The sequence below is a fragment of the Pongo pygmaeus genome, chromosome 2 (genome assembly GCF_028885625.2).
Source record: "Pongo pygmaeus isolate AG05252 chromosome 2, NHGRI_mPonPyg2-v2.0_pri, whole genome shotgun sequence".
Classification (NCBI taxonomy): domain Eukaryota; kingdom Metazoa; phylum Chordata; class Mammalia; order Primates; family Hominidae; genus Pongo; species Pongo pygmaeus.
In genome coordinates, this window is record NC_085930.1 from 150,119,746 (window position 1) to 150,138,314 (window position 18,569).

At 40.6% G+C, this 18,569-nt stretch overlaps 1 protein-coding gene across 50 annotated transcripts in view; it reads left to right on the top strand.

The window, feature by feature from the left end:
- ZBTB38 (zinc finger and BTB domain containing 38) overlaps nt 1-17,543 on the top strand; it is an 80,263-nt gene extending 62,720 nt beyond the window's left edge. For 24 of the 50 annotated variants that reach the window (XM_054480162.2, XM_063662239.1, XM_054480171.2 and 21 more), the window contains one exon: nt 11,027-17,543. In XM_054480162.2, the coding sequence (XP_054336137.1) occupies nt 11,027-14,614 (3,588 nt within the window). In that variant the 3' untranslated portion in view covers nt 14,615-17,543. Of the gene's footprint in view, nt 1-579; nt 874-6,879; nt 7,003-7,172; nt 9,744-11,026 lie in introns of those variants that run through there. The other 26 variants (XM_054480166.2, XM_063662247.1, XM_054480161.2 and 23 more) reach the window with 4 other exon arrangements.
- The last annotated feature ends 1,026 nt before the right edge of the window (nt 17,544-18,569 follow it).

The window sequence follows — 18,569 nt, forward strand, 5'->3', positions numbered from 1 at the left end:
AGTGTCAGTGGAATTTGGGTAAAACAAGAAATAGAGACACAGCACTCAAAAGGCTTCAGAGAGATTCTCTAAGCCTGTTTGCCAGATTTCTTAAGCAAGCAGGTGCCCAGGCAAGCTTGATCCTGAGATGAACCCAAGGCGCACGAGCTACCCTGAAACACTGCTTCATTTCAAAAAGAAAAAAGAAACCCAGGACCTTTTCCCCCTTTCATCTTTCCAAACAAGCAACCTAAAATATTTAACTGGGCCCATTGCATCATTCATGAATCTGATAGTACTCGTTCTCACAATCCTATGTGCACGCAACTGCAAGTCCAGGGCCCTAATGTTTACCTTTTCCAGATAATAGGTGAGGTTGTCCAAGCTGGCCTCCCTCTCTGCTGAGTGTACTCCAGCAGCTTCCCGATGTTGGCCTTTAGAGCAGCCTGAATTTCAGTTAAAAAATAAGCTTCCCCTGTCATACTATGCCTTCTTGAATCTGATAGCTTAAGTGCAGTAAAATCTGATAAATGTAGCTTTTCTGTGCCCGTTTCAGGCCGTATTTAGAAGGCAACATCAACAGGATTTTCCTTTTCCTAGACACAGCTCAACTCCATAAAGGACTTCTGTTTTGTAATCTGTTTTCGAGATCTGATGCGTGTGTTTCTAACACCCCGTCACGTGAGGAGGTCTGACGTAGTCACCCAACATGACTTTGAGAAAATATACTGCAAAGATGTGTGTGGGATGGTGCAGCCAGCTCACTGAAGCAAAATATCCTTTGTCGGAAAACTTTCCGCAGGGAATAACAGACCTGCGCAGTAGATTTCACTTTGATATGGGCCCTGCGCTGGCCCAGTATGGACTGCAGGTTTGACTTTTGCAGGATTCCAGGTCAGTATCCTAATACAGTGCGTTCTTTTTTTAGTTAGGTTTTATTTCTACGTTTCTTTTTATAGAAGACAACTTGCCGTAGAGGGAGGAGAAAGTTGCTCTGTCGATTCAGTTGTTATTATGTACATTAGGAGCTGTGTGGCCAAGGGCTGGCAAGAGGGCTCTTGGCCTTTTCCTCTGATTAGAAGATTAAAAAAAAATGGGGTTCAGTCTGGCCCTGGAGAGTGGCTTTGAGTAAGTGACTTGTAGTTCTCACTAAGAATGTAGACTGAAAAGGTTTACTTAACTCTCCTCTCTGTAATGTCTTAGAGCTTTACTAATAAAAATATACCAGATTTTACTAACAAGCCCTATAAAGATCTGCATAATAGATGCATTAGTTAACAATTTAAAGAGATTTTTCAAGATTTGTTTTGCATTGTAAGAATTAGACTTTATATGGAAACTATCATTTTAAGTTTTCTTCTGTGCATTTCAGTAAGATTGCCTTAACTAATTGAAGGGAGAGAAGATTTAATTAAGCTGGAAATACTGGGAAGTAGTTAAAGTCAGAGTATTGCCAAGAATTGTTTCCCTTATTTTCAAATTCATTCCCAGAATGAGTGAACCAATACTTAAAAGCAATATCCAGGATAGATTACTGTGACCAAGCTAACCTTTGAGACTTGGAAGGCAAGGATGCAAGCAATGATAGATTGATTGTATAAACAAATTGTAGGTAGCAACCTCAAAGAACAATTTTTACCTGTGTATAGTGTGGACTGGACTGTTGGTCCACCTGGTTTTTCAGCCATGTTCAAACTCAAGAAATAGTCATCGCCTCAAACTTGGAAAATTAAGGACAGGTATGGAGAGTGTGTATATCTGCGTGACCGTGGGTGTGTCTGTGTTTCTGTATTCCTTGGTCTCCATCTGTCTCCTGAGAATTTCAGCTTTGTGTTTTACCACATTTTATTCACTGTCCTTTTAGGCTTATATATATTTATTTTATTGAGTAAAATAATTTTAAAATAATTTCTTAGAAAATTATGTAATTAAGATTTTTAATTAAAATTGTTTTGACTTTTGTTTTTTTTGTTTTTTTTTTTTTTTGGTTAGCGCAGCAGTTCTCAAACTTTTTGGTCCCTAGACTCCCTTACACTCTTACAGTCAGTGGGTATGCAAAGAGCTTTTGTTTATCTGAGTTCTTTCTGTCAATATTTACCATATTCAACATTTTAAATGAGAATGTAAAGAACTATTAGATTGATGCAAAAGTAATTGCAGTTTTTGCCACTACTTTTAATTGCACCTACCTAATATTTATTAACTGATGGAAAATGACTGTGATAAATCCAACTGAATGATAAAATAACATTTTATTAAAAGTAACTATTTTTTAAAACAAAAAAATAGTGAGAGGACTAGTACTGTTTTACATGTTTGCAAATATTTTAAAGTCTGGCTTGATAGAAAGACAGCTAGATTTTCATCTCTGCTCCTGCCTTCAGCCGTGGTGTGCTGTTTTAGTTGAAGTATATAAAGCAAATCCAGCTTCTCACAAATAGTTGGAAAGCGAAGGAATTTTTTAATAGCCTTTTCAGCTAATTATGGATATTCTTTGATATTACACCAAAACTTGACAAGTGATAATCTCCTAAAAGTGTGTTTTTATTAGTAAATCTTTAAGAGATTGCAGAGAAAAGAGTGAAGCAATCCTACATTCTTAGAACTCGAAGGCACTTTCTCAAGGCCGCTCTCTAGGGCCAGTTCCCCTCTGCTCACTCTCAACATCACCAGCAACGGATTGTCATGCCTACAGGTGCAGAGAGTACAAAGATGAATCAGATTGTCCCTGTACTCAAGGAGCTCATAGGGAAGATATAAATGTGAACAAATGCATGATACTGTACATTGTAATGAGGGAAACCAAAAACTAGAAATTCTGGAGGAGCAAGGCTATGCAGATAAGACATCAACTGAGACAAGAACAAGTGAGGATTGCCAGGTAGGGGAACTAGGGACTGGGAGAGAAGGATAATCTTAAGAGGAAAAACAGTTTCTCTCCTAAGGCTTTATTCAGGCAGAATGTAGAAGTCTTCCAAAGTTATAAGAAAAGGGACCTATGATGAGGGAGAGTGTGTGCTGTGTGTGCACTGGGGAGGCGGGGGGAGTATGGTTGTAGGGAGTGGGGAGGCTAGGATGGAGAAGGGGACTTCTGCCTTTTACCTTAATGCATATCTGTGCTGTTTCAGTCTTTGACCATGAGCATAGATTCATTTTCTTTTTCTAAACCTAGGAAATTCTAAAAAGTGAAGAAAGTTCATTTCAGTCATCAAAAATATCTAAAGTGCCTCTGTTTACATTATATGTATGTGTTTTTATTATAAAAGGCTGAAGCATAGCAGGAGACAAAAACAGAAAATTCCAAATATGCTAATTTACTAGAATTTCCCAGTGGCATTTATATAAAGTCTAATTATAAAATATGTTTGTTAGATATTTATATAATTCTTAAAAGTACTTTACATATTCGTACAATATACTTTACGTAAATAAACACAAATGTCGTTATAAGTATAATATATAATTTTATATTTAATTTATATAGGCTGGCTGTGGTGGCTCAGGCCTGTAATCCAAGCACTTTGGGAGGCCAAGGTGGGAGGATCACTTGAGCCCAGGATTTGAGACCAGCCTGGGCAACATAGTGGGACCCCGTCTCTAACAAAAAATTTAGAAATTATCCAAGGATGGTGGCACACGCCTGTGGTCCCAGTTACTGTTGGAGGATGGGGGAAAGCTGAGGTGGAAGGATCACTCAAACCCAGGAGTTCAAGGCTGTGATGAGCCATGACAGCACCACTGCTGTCCGACAGCACTCCAGCCTGGGTGGCAGAGCAAGACCCTGTCTCAAAGAAGAAAAAAGATAATAAAAGTAAAATAATTTATATAGAGATTTGTTTATATATAAAATGCTGGATGACCATTCATCCTGATTTTTTAGGGTACAATCCCAATGTATACCTATTTCCCTGGCATTAGTTGTACCTCCTTTCTCTCTCAAGTGTCCTGTTTTGGATGCTGAATTATATGTTCATCCTATTTCTACATCTGTGCATATAAAATGTATTTAAGTATAATATATGTCAGCATATTTATATATTCATGCTTGTATTTGCACATACATGTGGCTATATACACATGTGTAATATACATTTTAAAAATATATTTTAGAACGGGCACGGTGGCTCACGCCTGTAATCCCAGCACTTTAGGAGGCCGAGGTGGGCAGATTACAAGGTCAGGAGTTCAAGACCAGCCTGGCCAACATGGTGAAACCCTGTCTCTACTAAAAATACCAAAATTAGCCAGGCATGGTGGCACACACCTGTAATCCCAGCTACTTGGGAGGCTGAGGCAGAAGAATTGCTTGAATCCTGGAGGCGGAGGTTGCAGTGAGCCAAGATCGCACCACTGCACTCCAGCCTGGGCAACAGAGTGAGACTCTGCCTCAAAAAAAAAAAACTAAAATAAAAATATATTTTAAAAGCTATTCCAGCTAAAATGCAAACTCAGGAAAATAATGACATTAAAGTCAGATGGCCAGTTATCCAATTACAAATTATGTTTTTAAAAATATTGACTCATCTAAATTTTTATATCTAGAATATTTTCGTTAGCCTTTTTATGCTTATCTATTCCATCTCAGTGAATTTATTGCACAAAACTTGCTTTTTAGAAAATATTTTAGAAAGTTACATGTAAATTAAACCTCATCTTCTTTCTAACTTATATTTCTTTTTCTGAAATCTGTTGGGGGCTTTCCATTGGCAGGAGCTCCTAGGACTTCTGTTTTAAGTTACTCTTTATGAAGAAATGTAGTGGAGGAGGTTGCTTTAAAGTAACTTTAAAGTCAAAGAATACTGTTTTTGGCGAAAATGACTGTCCCCCTCCCACATGAGCTCTTTTAAAGTCTAAATTTTCATCCTGGGGATATCCTTCAAGTAAGTATGTCTAAGAGCTGTGGGTCCAATGTTATTTTACTTACTATTCTTATCAGTCACACAAACTGAACCTGCTGAAGAGGCCAGGCAGGCCACATTACTGAGAGAAGCTGCCTGGTGATAAATCCTTGGGCAGGCAGCGTGTGTGTGTTGGGGACACAGCCACTTGGCGCCAGTCCTTTTTGCCAGGCAGGCTACAACCCCAGTGTTGCCTGGTCTTCCTATTTTTTCAAAAAAAGCTATATTGATTTTTTTTTTGAGACTGAGTCTTGCTCTGTTGCCTAGGCTGGAGTGCAGTGGCGTGATCTCGGCTCACTGCAACCTCCGCCTCCCAGGTTCAAGTGATTCTCCTCCCTCAGCCTCCCGAGTAGCTGGGACTACAGGCACTCACCACCATGCCTGGCTAATTTTTGTATTTTTAATAGAGATGGAGTTTCACCATGTTGGCCAGGCTAGTCTTGAACTCCTGACCTCAAGTGATCCACCCACCTTGGCCTCCCAAAGTGCTGGGATTACAGGCATGAGCCACCGCGCCCAGCCAGCTATCTTGATTTTTATGTTAGAGTATTTCAACATGGTTAACTAAGATTTTCAAAAACATAGTTTTAAAAATCACATGGGTCAAACAAAACCTATGGGGACCAGATTTGCTGCATGGCTTACAGTGGGCCTCCTTTGGTCTACAGATTTAGAACTCATTTCCTTGTTGCACTTTGGACCTGTGGAATAGCTTTTAGCCGTAGCACTTTCTGAGATCATCCAATGAGCTGGATAACTGTGCTCTAAAGACAGTTTTGACGACACTTGGTGGTTTTGGGAGCGGGCACTGTTAAGATTGGAGAGGTGGATACTAGAGTCTTAACTTTAAATTGCTTCTCCAACAAGTTCACTGCTTTTTTTCAAGTTCGATTTGCAGATTTTGACTCTGTTTTAAGCAATTGCATTGACTCCTGGATTATAAACTTCTTGAGGGCATGAAACTCTGACTCTGTCTCTTTCTGCCTGAAGTTCCCTTTTCTCCTCTTGTCCATATCTGCAGCACTCAATTCCAGCAGCAGGATCCAGTACATACCATGTCCTCCTGCAGGGAGTTTCTCAGCCTCCCCCTTCTGCCTCCCTTACTCTCTGTTGAACTCCCATACCTTTTCCCTGCATGCCTGATCCTGGATGTTCCCTGGGTATCTTTGTTTTGCAGTGTTTCATGAGCACATCTTAGTTCCCCTGCCACCCTGCAAACCTTTGAGTGTAGAATTTTTGTTTCTCTTATGGCACTGAGTTTTAGTGTCAGCCCTTAGAACGGTTCTGGCTGGTTGATTAAAAACTACCTGAAATAAGGTGCTCCTCTGGAACAAGGTGGGAAGGAGATTTTCCAATGTTTACTTAGTGTACTTTTTCAATTTGATATCATATGAATGTATTACTTATTCACAAGAGAAATTAAGGTATACAAATACATATGGATTCCAGGGTCTCACCCCAGCTGTTCTAAACCAGAATCTCTATAGGAGCAGGGGAGGTGAAATCTGTAAAGCTGTACTATCTGAATACCTCCCAGGTGATTTTGATGCCTGGCCAGGTTTAGGAACCACTGTCTCAAAGCATATAATAGGTATTCAGTAAGCATTCGTTCAAAGGAGGAATGAACACTTGTCTTTCTTTTTTCTTTTTCTTTTTCTTTTTCTTTTATTTATTTATTCTTTTTGAGATGGAGTCTCACTCTGTTGCCTAGGCTGGATTGCAGTGGCGCAATCTTGGCTCACTGCAATCTCTGCCTCCTGGGTTCAAGCAATTCTTCTGCCTCAGCCTCCCGAGTAGCTGGGACTACAGGCGCACGCCACTATGCCCAGCTGATTGAACGCATGTCTTTCTATAGCACTTAGCTGATGCCTTCTGCCTAGCAATTGTTCAATAAATATTTGTTAAGAGAATTAAAGTAAATTTTGAATTCAGATGCCATCACCACCTCCAACACCCCATCCCACTTTCTTTCTTTCTTTCTTTTTTTTTTCTTTTTTTTGAGATGGAGTTTCGCTCTTGTTGCCCAGGCTGGAATACAATGGCGCAATCTTGGCTCACCACAACCTGCGCCTCCCGGGTTCAAGCAATTCTCCTGTCTCAGCCTCCCGAGTAGCTGGGATTACAGGTATGTGCCACCATGCCCGGCTAATTTTGTATTTTTAGAAGAGACAGGGTTTCACCATGTTGGTGAGGCTGGTCATGAGCTCCCAACCTCAGGTGATCCACCCGCCTCGGCCTCCCAAAGTGCTGGGATTACAGGCATGAGCCATCGTGCCTGGCCCACCCCATCCCACTTCCTTAGCCGGGAAGTGGAGTCATCTGTTCTTCCCCAGGCTCTCACTCTGTCTGGGGTGGATAGCTACTTTTTACCTGGAACCACTGTGGTGGCCTATTGGTCTCCTGCCTGCAGCCTGCCTCCCTCTGAGCCTTTCAGCATACTGCAGGCTGCGTGATTTTTTTTAAAAAAAGTTCAAATTTCATTATAACTCTTAATGGTTCCCTATTCCCTGAAATATAAAATTTAACTGTAGGGAGTCCTTTAGGGCCCTTTATGATCTGGTCTGACCCTTCTTTCCCAAGTTGTCTCATTCAACAGATACATGCTGAGGCCTACCATGTGCCTGGCCCCACATAGACGCTGCGGACTGGGCCGCACACACCACTCCTGCTACCACTCAGACTCCCTCATCAGCCCCTGAGAACAGTACCCACTTTGATCATTTTTAATTTTTTTTTTTTTTTTTTTGCCTATAGTGTTCCTTCTGCTTACAGCATCCTTCCTATACCCCTGTTTTATTTATTTATGCAAGTAATCCAGGGCCTCTGTAAATAATTGTACTTACTCTTCTAACATTTTATACTTATCTCCAGTATATGGCCTGCCATCATGGATTCCAATGATTAGTTGACAGTTCTCTTTCTTCCCCTAGACTCTGGGCTCCTTGAGGACAGAGACTTGCCTTCCTCCTGTTCATATCTCCAGTATATCTCTAGCACCCAAGTACTATGTCTGACTGTATTAACATATTTGCTGGATAAAGTTGTTAAAAGGTGTGTCAAGAAGTCAAATCAAGGTGCTACTTAGTAACTATGATTTTTAAAGGCTTTCTGACACACAAAAGTAGATATCCCCCCTGAAAAATGTCATGCTTGGATTTTGCAAAGTTATGACAATATTTTAATGACATATATAATGATACTTATTGTATATGTCGTTCTGTTAAGTATGACTACGATATTATTCCATGTTAAGAGTTGGCCTTTTGCTAACCATCCTAGTTGAACAATCTGAGAGAAGAATCAGAACCCCACAGAAGTGGTTGGGGCTTTTATATTATAAATCTGAGTCAGGACACCCCAGTGTTCATTAGCTTGATTTGAAATGCCGTATTCCCCAAATGGAAGCAGAGCCTAAAGGGAGGTTCAGGATGCTGTGAAGCAGAATGTTTTGGAAGAAGCAGTAGTTTTGAATTGAAAAGACAAAATAGATGATGTCAGCATAGACCTAAGCCACCTTTTTGAATCGTATAGCATGTGTTTTGTCAGATCTGAAGCTATCTAGTCAGGCTGATAAAGAATTAAAATAACATGTGGGCTTCCAAGAAGCCAAACATGATAAAAATATATGAGTCAGGGGAGAAAGGAGATCCTACAGGGGCCCAGAGCCGAGAGACTTCAAAGAAGGCAAAAGAAACATCAGCAAAGTATGCTATTGATCTGTGACTCAGTGAAGGACAGACTCCTTCACTCCGGGGTGACCCTTTCTCCCTTCAGGGGCAAAGAGGAAGTCATAAGATTCCATTTCATTTAATTCTAGTTTTATTTGTAGAAATAATCCCCCATACTTCTAGAAAAGATTCATGGAAGATTACAGTTAAAGCAGGGTAAACAAGAGCAGAAGAACTAACGTTAAATAAAGAAAATGAAACAATAGGCACACCAGAAACCCAGGCCAAGAATAGCTACAACAATTGATGATAAAAGTTAGTTCTGAGCTTCTTTGTCTTGAAAATTAAAACAAACATGGTGAATATAGTGTTCTCATTATCTGAATTGAAGAATTTGTTAGTAGAAAGGTACTTTTTTCCTATGACTGGATACAATAAAAGAATTTATCAAATGGATCCTTGTATAAAGGACACCAAATAACATAATAGGCATAGCTTATAATAGCAGCTTTACAAAAAGGTAAAGAGAGGTTCTTTGTGTGGCCATCTGGTCCATCCAACTAAATAAATGCCCTGAGCTAAATGTTATACTTTAGTGCTAGGAAAACATTGCCACTGAAAGTTAAAGAAGTATCATCAAACTGTAAGGCTTTCTGGAGACATCTCTTAATACAGAATAGCATAGAGAGACTGGATGAATCGCTGGTTAGTATGTTCTGTAGACCAGAGGGGTTTTTTTATGTGTGTTTTGTTTGTTTGTTTGTTTGTTTTGCTTTACGTTTAACTGCATGTGGTGATCTATTAGTGGGTAGTGAAATTAGTGAGTTGCTGTAAGCATTCTTTAAAAGAAAAGGCTGGGTACAGTGGCTCATGCCTGTAATCCCAGCACTTTGGGAGGCCGAGGCAGGCAGATCGCAAGGTCAAGAGATCAAGACCATCCTGGCCAACATGGTGAAACCCTGGCTCTACTAAAAATACAAAAATTAGCTGGGCGTGGTGGCATGCGCCTGTAGTCCCAGCTACTCCAGAGGCTGAGGCAGGAGAATCCCTTGAACCCTGGAGCCGGAGGTTGCAGTGAGCTGAGATCATGCCATTGCACTCCAGCCTGGCGACAGAGCGAGACTCCATCTCAAAAAAAAAAAAAAGAAAAGAAAAGAAAAATACTAGAGCAGAACAGAATGCATCACACCTAGTAAGGGTGAGTGTTAATTTCATTTGTGTCTTAGGTCACTATGTACTGTGTATCTCTTACTGTGGGAAGTATGGAAGCTGCTGCTTTTCACTGCCCCTCACTAAAATATCAGTTAGTAAGCTCTAGCACCCCAGACTTATGGAATAGGACTTATATAGAGAATATAGCAAATACAGAGGAGAATGGAGATGGGATCCTCAGGCCAGAACAAGAGCCACTGTGCCTTGAAGTTGTGCTAATTCAGGAATCTATGACTAGATTCATTCTTGTCCATTCTTGTCAAAGGACTTAGAAATCTCCTTTCCAGCTTTTACATTTTGTCTCCTTTTTAGTTGCCTTCAGTACCTGACAGTTGTTTTTGAAAACCCTAGTCTACTTTGTCTCTACTAAAGGGGAAACTAGAAAAGGAACCTGATGAGTCCCCACAGGGCCGATAGCACAGAGAGGCAGAGTGCCCCTGGTGGTCAGACTTGGTTACACACCCTGCAACTCTAGAGATTGACCCTTCTGAGCCACAAATTAGGAAGGGCTCCTTCAGTTCTTGCTTCTTCTCTGAGTGGGCAATAGCTTTGCATATAGGTACCACTTAAGGAAAATTCATTTAAAAAAGTAGCCTGGGCAACATGGCGAAACCCCATCTCTACCAACAATACAAAAATTAGCCGGGCGTGGTGGCTCGCACCTGTGGTCCCAGCTACTCAGGAAGCTGAGGTGAGAGAATCGCTTGAGCCTGGGAAGTGGAGGTTGCAGTGAGCGGAGACCGCACCACTGCACTCTAGCCTGGGCAACAGAGCGAGACTTTGTCTCAAAAAAAAAAAAATCATTTTCCTGCTTCATGGTTATGACTGGATCATCAGAGTTCTCTTTGAAAATAGGCAGGAAGCTTGTGGCAGGACCATGGCATTGCCCAGCTCTAGTAGTTCAAAGCAGCAGCCTTGAATGATGATGAGACCCTTAACATTTCAGGAAAAAAAAAAAAAAAAAAAAAACCTCCTGCCCTCCCAAATTTGGACATGTATATATAGCTCCAACTTTGGAGAAAAGGGGAAGGAGTTCTGGGAGGATTTCCAATGATAACAACTATTAGCAATGGTATGAGAAACAGGCTGGGGCAAGAAAAAGATTTAGCTTCTAATGTTGACTCTTGAGTCTCGGGAGCATCAACAGAATGAGATAAAAACCTGAAGTTTCATACAAAAGAACAGTTTTTCACAGAAGTGGAAAACAGTCTAGAGATAAAGAAGCCACCTGTGGAAGATTATCTGACCATTTCTCTCCTCTTGTTTCAGATGACAGTCATGTCCCTTTCCAGGGACCTCAAGGACGACTTTCACAGTGACACGGTGCTCTCCATCTTAAATGAGCAGCGCATTCGGGGCATTTTATGCGATGTCACTATCATTGTGGAAGATACCAAATTTAAAGCCCACAGCAATGTTCTGGCAGCTTCAAGCCTGTATTTTAAAAATATCTTTTGGAGCCATGCAATCTGTATTTCCAGCCACGTCCTGGAGCTGGACGATCTCAAAGCTGAAGTGTTTACCGAAATACTTAATTATATCTACAGTTCCACAGTCGTTGTCAAGAGACAGGAAACAGTCACTGATCTTGCAGCTGCAGGAAAAAAGCTGGGAATATCATTCTTGGAAGACCTTACTGATCGCAACTTCTCAAATTCCCCGGGTCCCTATGTATTCTGTATTACTGAAAAGGGAGTGGTTAAAGAAGAAAAAAATGAAAAAAGGCATGAAGAACCAGCCATCACTAATGGGCCAAGGATCACAAATGCATTTTCCATCATCGAAACAGAAAATAGTAATAACATGTTTTCCCCGCTGGACTTGAGGGCAAGTTTCAAAAAGGTCTCCGACTCCATGAGAACAGCTAGCCTTTGCCTGGAGAGGACGGACGTCTGCCACGAGGCAGAGCCTGTCCGCACACTCGCCGAGCACTCATACGCTGTTTCTTCTGTAGCTGAGGCTTACAGAAGTCAGCCTGTACGTGAACATGATGGCAGTTCACCTGGTAACACAGGGAAAGAAAATTGTGAAGCCCTTGCAGCGAAACCGAAAACATGCCGGAAGCCAAAGACATTCTCCATACCACAGGATTCTGATTCAGCCACAGAAAATATACCACCCCCTCCAGTATCCAACTTAGAGGTTAATCAAGAAAGAAGTCCACAGCCAGCTGCTGTTCTCGCTCATTCAAAATCTCCAAACAATGAAGGAGATGTCCATTTTTCCAGGGAAGATGAAAATCAATCTTCTGATGTTCCCGGGCCACCGGCAGCAGAGGTTCCACCTCTGGTGTACAATTGTAGCTGCTGTTCCAAAGCCTTTGACAGCAGCACTCTGCTCAGTGCCCACATGCAGCTTCACAAGCCAACCCAGGAGCCTTTAGTGTGCAAGTATTGCAACAAACAATTCACCACCCTGAACAGGTTGGATCGGCATGAACAGATCTGCATGAGGTCAAGCCACATGCCCATTCCTGGAGGAAACCAACGCTTTTTAGAAAACTATCCTACCATTGGACAAAATGGAGGTTCATTCACAGGTCCAGAACCTTTATTATCTGAAAATAGGATTGGTGAATTTTCCAGTACCGGAAGTACTTTGCCAGACACGGACCACATGGTTAAATTTGTTAATGGGCAAATGCTCTACAGTTGCGTTGTGTGCAAACGTAGTTATGTGACCTTATCTAGCCTCCGAAGACATGCAAATGTTCACTCCTGGAGAAGAACATATCCTTGCCATTACTGCAACAAAGTATTTGCATTGGCTGAGTACAGGACAAGGCATGAAATTTGGCATACGGGAGAAAGACGATATCAGTGCATTTTCTGTCTTGAAACTTTCATGACCTACTATATACTCAAAAATCATCAGAAGTCTTTCCATGCCATCGATCATAGACTTTCCATCAGTAAAAAAACAGCAAATGGAGGCTTGAAGCCTAGTGTCTATCCATATAAACTTTATAGGCTACTGCCTATGAAATGCAAGAGAGCCCCTTATAAGAGCTACCGAAATTCTTCCTATGAAAATGCACGAGAAAACAGTCAAATGAATGAGTCTGCGCCTGGTACCTATGTTGTTCAGAATCCACACAGCTCTGAATTACCAACGCTGAATTTCCAAGATACTGTGAACACCCTGACCAACAGTCCAGCCATCCCATTGGAAACATCTGCATGTCAGGACATACCCACTTCTGCCAATGTACAAAATGCAGAGGGTACCAAATGGGGAGAGGAGGCATTGAAAATTGATCTTGACAATAACTTTTATTCAACTGAGGTGTCAGTTTCTTCCACTGAAAATGCTGTCAGTTCTGACCTCCGGGCAGGGGATGTACCTGTTTTATCTTTGAGTAATAGCAGTGAGAATGCCGCCTCGGTGATCAGCTACAGTGGCTCTGCACCCTCGGTCATTGTACACAGCAGCCAGTTTTCATCGGTGATCATGCACAGCAATGCCATTGCTGCCATGACCAGCAGCAACCACAGAGCCTTTTCAGACCCAGCTGTCAGTCAGTCCCTGAAAGATGACAGTAAGCCCGAGCCAGATAAAGTGGGTAGGTTTGCAAGCAGACCCAAAAGCATTAAGGAGAAAAAGAAAACTACATCACATACCAGGGGAGAATTACCGGAGGAGTCAAACTATGTTGCTGATCCTGGAGGATCATTGAGCAAAACCACAAATATTGCTGAAGAAACCAGTAAAATTGAAACCTACATTGCAAAACCTGCTCTGCCGGGAACCTCCACAAATAGTAATGTTGCACCCCTTTGCCAAATAACAGTGAAAATTGGAAACGAAGCCATTGTGAAAAGGCACATTCTAGGATCTAAATTGTTTTATAAAAGAGGGAGAAGACCCAAGTATCAGATGGAGGAGGAGCCTTTGCCACAGGGGAATGACCCAGAACCCAGTGGAGACAGCCCACTCGGGCTTTGCCAATCCGAGTGCATGGAGATGAGTGAAGTGTTTGATGACGCAAGTGACCAGGATTCCACTGACAAACCGTGGCGCCCTTACTACAACTACAAACCCAAAAAGAAATCCAGACAGTTGAGAAAAATGAGGAAAGTCAACTGGAGGAAGGAGCATGGAAACAGGAGCCCGAGCCATAAATGTAAATACCCAGCAGAACTGGATTGCGCCGTGGGGAAGCCTCTTCAGGATAAACCCTTTGAGGAAGAAGAAACTAAAGAGATGCCCAAGCTGCAGTGTGAACTCTGTGATGGAGACAAAGCAGTGGGGGCTGGAAACCAAGGACGGCCCCACCGACATCTTACTTCTCGGCCATATGCCTGCGAGCTCTGCGCCAAGCAGTTCCAGAGCCCTTCCACACTCAAAATGCACATGAGATGTCACACCGGGGAGAAGCCATACCAGTGCAAGACCTGCGGGCGGTGCTTTTCGGTGCAAGGAAACTTACAGAAACACGAACGCATCCACCTGGGCTTGAAGGAGTTCATCTGTCAGTATTGCAACAAGGCATTCACCTTGAATGAGACCCTCAAAATCCATGAAAGAATCCATACTGGAGAAAAGCGTTACCACTGTCAGTTCTGCTTTCAGAGATTTTTGTATCTCTCCACCAAAAGGAATCACGAGCAGAGGCATATTCGGGAGCATAATGGGAAGGGCTATGCCTGCTTCCAGTGCCCCAAAATTTGCAAAACAGCTGCTGCCCTTGGAATGCACCAAAAGAAACACTTATTCAAAAGCCCAAGTCAGCAGGAGAAAATAGGTGACATGTGCCACGAAAACTCAAATCCCTTGGAGAATCAACATTTCATTGATTCAGAAGACAATGACCAAAAGGATAACATACAAACCGGTGTGGAAAATGTTGTCCTTTGAGTGGCAAGAATTAGAAAAATCTTCAGAAATATAGTTGGTGGTTTTTTTTAGTTATGATTTAAGTTTAGTTTAATTTTGTTCACGTGACAGTCATGAAGGAGTGAAATTAAAAAAAAACAAAAAACAAAAAACTCATTTGTGAAAATTCCAGAAAAAGGATCCTAATATCTACTTTGGGTTTTAGCATTAACTTTATGCAAAGTGCACAAAAACAAAATAGCTGACTCCTCCAATATCCCAAGTTTCTTGTGAAAGTTAATGAAGTTCTTAGCTGTGGTATTTCTACCAGTGAAAAAAGGAGTTTAATTTTAGCCTAGTTTAAAACTTTCTAATAATTGCTAATAAGAACTGGCTGCTGAACTGTCTTTAGTCACTGGAGAAAATAAGGGTCAGATATCCTGAAGATGGCATCTTCGTAAATATGTTACGTGGTAATGAGCTGTGTGACGGTCTTTATTCCCATCTGGCTTCTGCACTATTAAAATTTGTTTAAATTAATGGATACACATGAAATACTTAAACAATATAACTGAAATTATGTGCATATTGAGTAACCTAAAGTAGGACATTCATACATTATGTAGAACTACTTTTCTGCAACACAAACCTTGTAAAATACATATATAAATCACTATAACTTTTAACTGTCCATATCCCCTGTAGAGAATTATGAGGAGCAATAGATCTGCAAATAATGAGGACTGATGTAAAAATCAATAGAAAGCATTTTGAATATGATTTAAAAGCATGTGAATGCTTTTAGATGGAATGCTGTTCCCTTGAAGTTATGGCTGAGCTGTTCTTAGAACTGGTCTACTCAATTCATAGAAAACATAGGTCATGCCTTATCTATGGGGGAACACCCTCCCAGAATTTACCTGTGATTACCTGTGCTGCATATTACTTTGCAATGGCCTCAAGGGTCACATTCTTCTGAAACTCTCTGCAGTCTTCCAACCACCACAAGGCCATGGATGTGGGGGTCTATTCCAGACAGACTTAAGGGTTCAAGTGGAACCTGCCATCTCCCATTCCACTGAAGGACTGTCCAAGAGATTTAGTGCAAGGTACACTGCAGTAGTGAATTCCCAGGCACTTGAAAGTGACTGCCTAATCCCTACAATTACTAGCCTTGTTGGAGATTATGCAGCCCACAAGTACAGACTAGTATAAAGCAAAAGGACAAAGGAACCCCCACCCTCCACCCCACCCATTAATGACTTGAGTGGGCAAGAAGAAGTGATGGCCTTCCTTGCCTAAAACAGTAGCTTTGTTTTTAGGGGATGGGAAGGTAGGATGTGGAGTGACATGGTTCTATCCTTTACTAATGAGACTCAGAAATATATCTACAAAGCCAGATGCTCTGTCTTCATATTTGCAGACATCTAGACCCCTTGCTAAAAACCCACTGAAGTTTTTTTTTAATGTTCTTTGACCCACACCATCAACATTACCCTCAAATCTAATTGCCCTACAGCATATTCTATCATGTGGACTAGGTTCCTGGAAAGCTGGAACTCATGATTCTTTTTTAAACTGCCAGAATAGAAGGGAGAGAGAAAACATTTCTACCCCTTTGATCACCAGTGTGAACAGAATCCGGAATGCAGTTTCAGCGTGACCTGCAGTCATTCATGTTCATTGGATTTGACAGATGGAAACCCAAGGTTATCGAAGATTGGAAGGTTATCATTGTGAAGAAGTAGCTCAAAGGACTCCGGTTTCTGTCTACAAGTGTGATGTCTCCATGAAGAAGACTTAGTATGGATTTGGGTGGGTAAGAAAGCATTTAAATGCCCAGGAAAGGACATGATTAAAGTTGACCTTTTAATACTGCAGTACCTTGCTGTTAAGTAACCCCACTATTGTATCTGCATTTATCTTTTGTTCATCTACTTTCACTTACATACAGTATTATATAAGTAGAGAAAAATGGGAAAATGCAAGCAAATTCAACTTTATTTTATACATTGTATATATGTATACCCTACACTATTCATTTGGGTTTTATTAAAGAGATAGTCACAAAGGGCTTATGCAAATCATTTTTGAATTGATAATTAGAATATTGAATAAGCAATCCTATGATCCACTAATTTGTTTTATCAGTTAATAATATTAATCAAAGACAAGTACTGTGTATTCTAGTCATTTTGATTTGAGTTAACCCCAAATATAAAATTACCTGTAGTGATGTCTCTCTCCCAGCCCTTATATGTGGATATTTTGTAAGTGGACTTGTATGCTGATAATTCTAGACCAAAGTAAATATGGCAGAATATTTATACATGAAAAAATAATTTTGCAAATATTTTCTATAATTGTATTCATTTAAAATGTTGATAGCTTGTGTTAGTTTCAGGGAGGGGTGTATATTTTGATAAAAAAAATACTTGACTTTGTAATTCTGTATATTCTATACAATTTATAGCAGAGCCGTTTTAAGACAGCCTTGTCACATTTTTTTGTTAATTGTGAAAATTTTATTGAGTGATGTTTAAGTATGCATTGAGTACATGACCAACTAGAATTAAAGTAAGTGTAAACAGTGAACATACTGTATGCTGTACAAGATATAATGTAACTTGCTGTTTTAGCATCTGTATTTTGGTTAGAAGATATTATTAAATGCAGATGTTAAGGATTGGAAAAGTCTAATTTTATTTTTAGAAATAATGGATATAAATTTGTTTTTGCTTGATTAAAATAGCTTATTCCTACATTAAGTCTCTTTTTAAATGTTTTAATGTTATTTCTTTTGTGCAGCTATTTCATCTGTGTGAGTCACAGCTTTGTTTCCACGTATTATTCAATTTATTTCTGTTTCCTTACTTGTTTACATTCCGTGGTACCTACTTACATGCTTAGGAGTCAAATGGATTATGACATTAGGAAAAAAAGCAGAATAAAAGAGTTTGAAGTCTTCTGATGATTGAGTGTTTTGGATAGGCCTGATCCTATAATGATAAATCAGAGAATGAAATGCTCTCCAGGAAGCATTCTGCTCCACTCATCCGCGGGAAACAAATTACATTTATTGAGTACCAGGCACTGGGCAATGTCTTTACATAGGCTATTTCATTAACACACACACCTGAATTCGACCTCATTATCCTCGTTTTATAGTGACTTTGAGAAGGTCTCACAACCAGACAAAGCCAGGATGCTAACCTAGGTCTGCCTGACTCCAAAGCCCATGTTTTTGTTCCTTCTCAACACTGTAGAGAAAAATGATTTATAGAAACCGAACAGAGTATGAGGAAAGGAGATATGATAAAGTAATGCAGCTTTAGGATGGCAGTTAGTGACTGCCCTGGAACAGGATTAAAGGAGGCTGTGTCAGGTTCAGCTTCCCCTGAATTGGGCTTCCCTTATATCTCAGGAGATTGCCCTATAAAATCAGTAAAATTTGTGTACTTTTTTAAGGTTATGGAGTAAAATCGTAATAGCATTATAAGCTGGTAATTTTCACACAAAGAAAAAAATACGTTCCGTCGTCACAGACTCTACTCCTAAACTTAGCTAACTATCTTGCAAATGCCTGCAGTTTGTCCCAGTGGGCAATGTGAGAGGGGATGTCGGTGGCTCAGGCAGCACAGTCCATCACCAACACAGAGAAAATTACTGGCAGGCCTACCAATGGCTGGCCAGTAGCATCAATTTTGTATTGGAAGGGCAATCCAAACCAGATTCACCAAAAATTTGATAACTGTTATCTGCTAAAACTAACTTCATTATGTAAAAGAACAACAGATTTAATATTGAAAGAATTTGTAACAATTGCGAAAGTAAAAGCATAAAAGTGTTAGTATATTTTTTTCCATTACTTCGGATATTTTCATTCTTGCTACTCATCTTTTCTCATCACCTACTGATTGATTTAGTTCCACTCCCATCTGTCTCTTATCAGTTTATTTTTACAGAAGCAACAGCTCTTCCACTTCAGTTTCCTCCA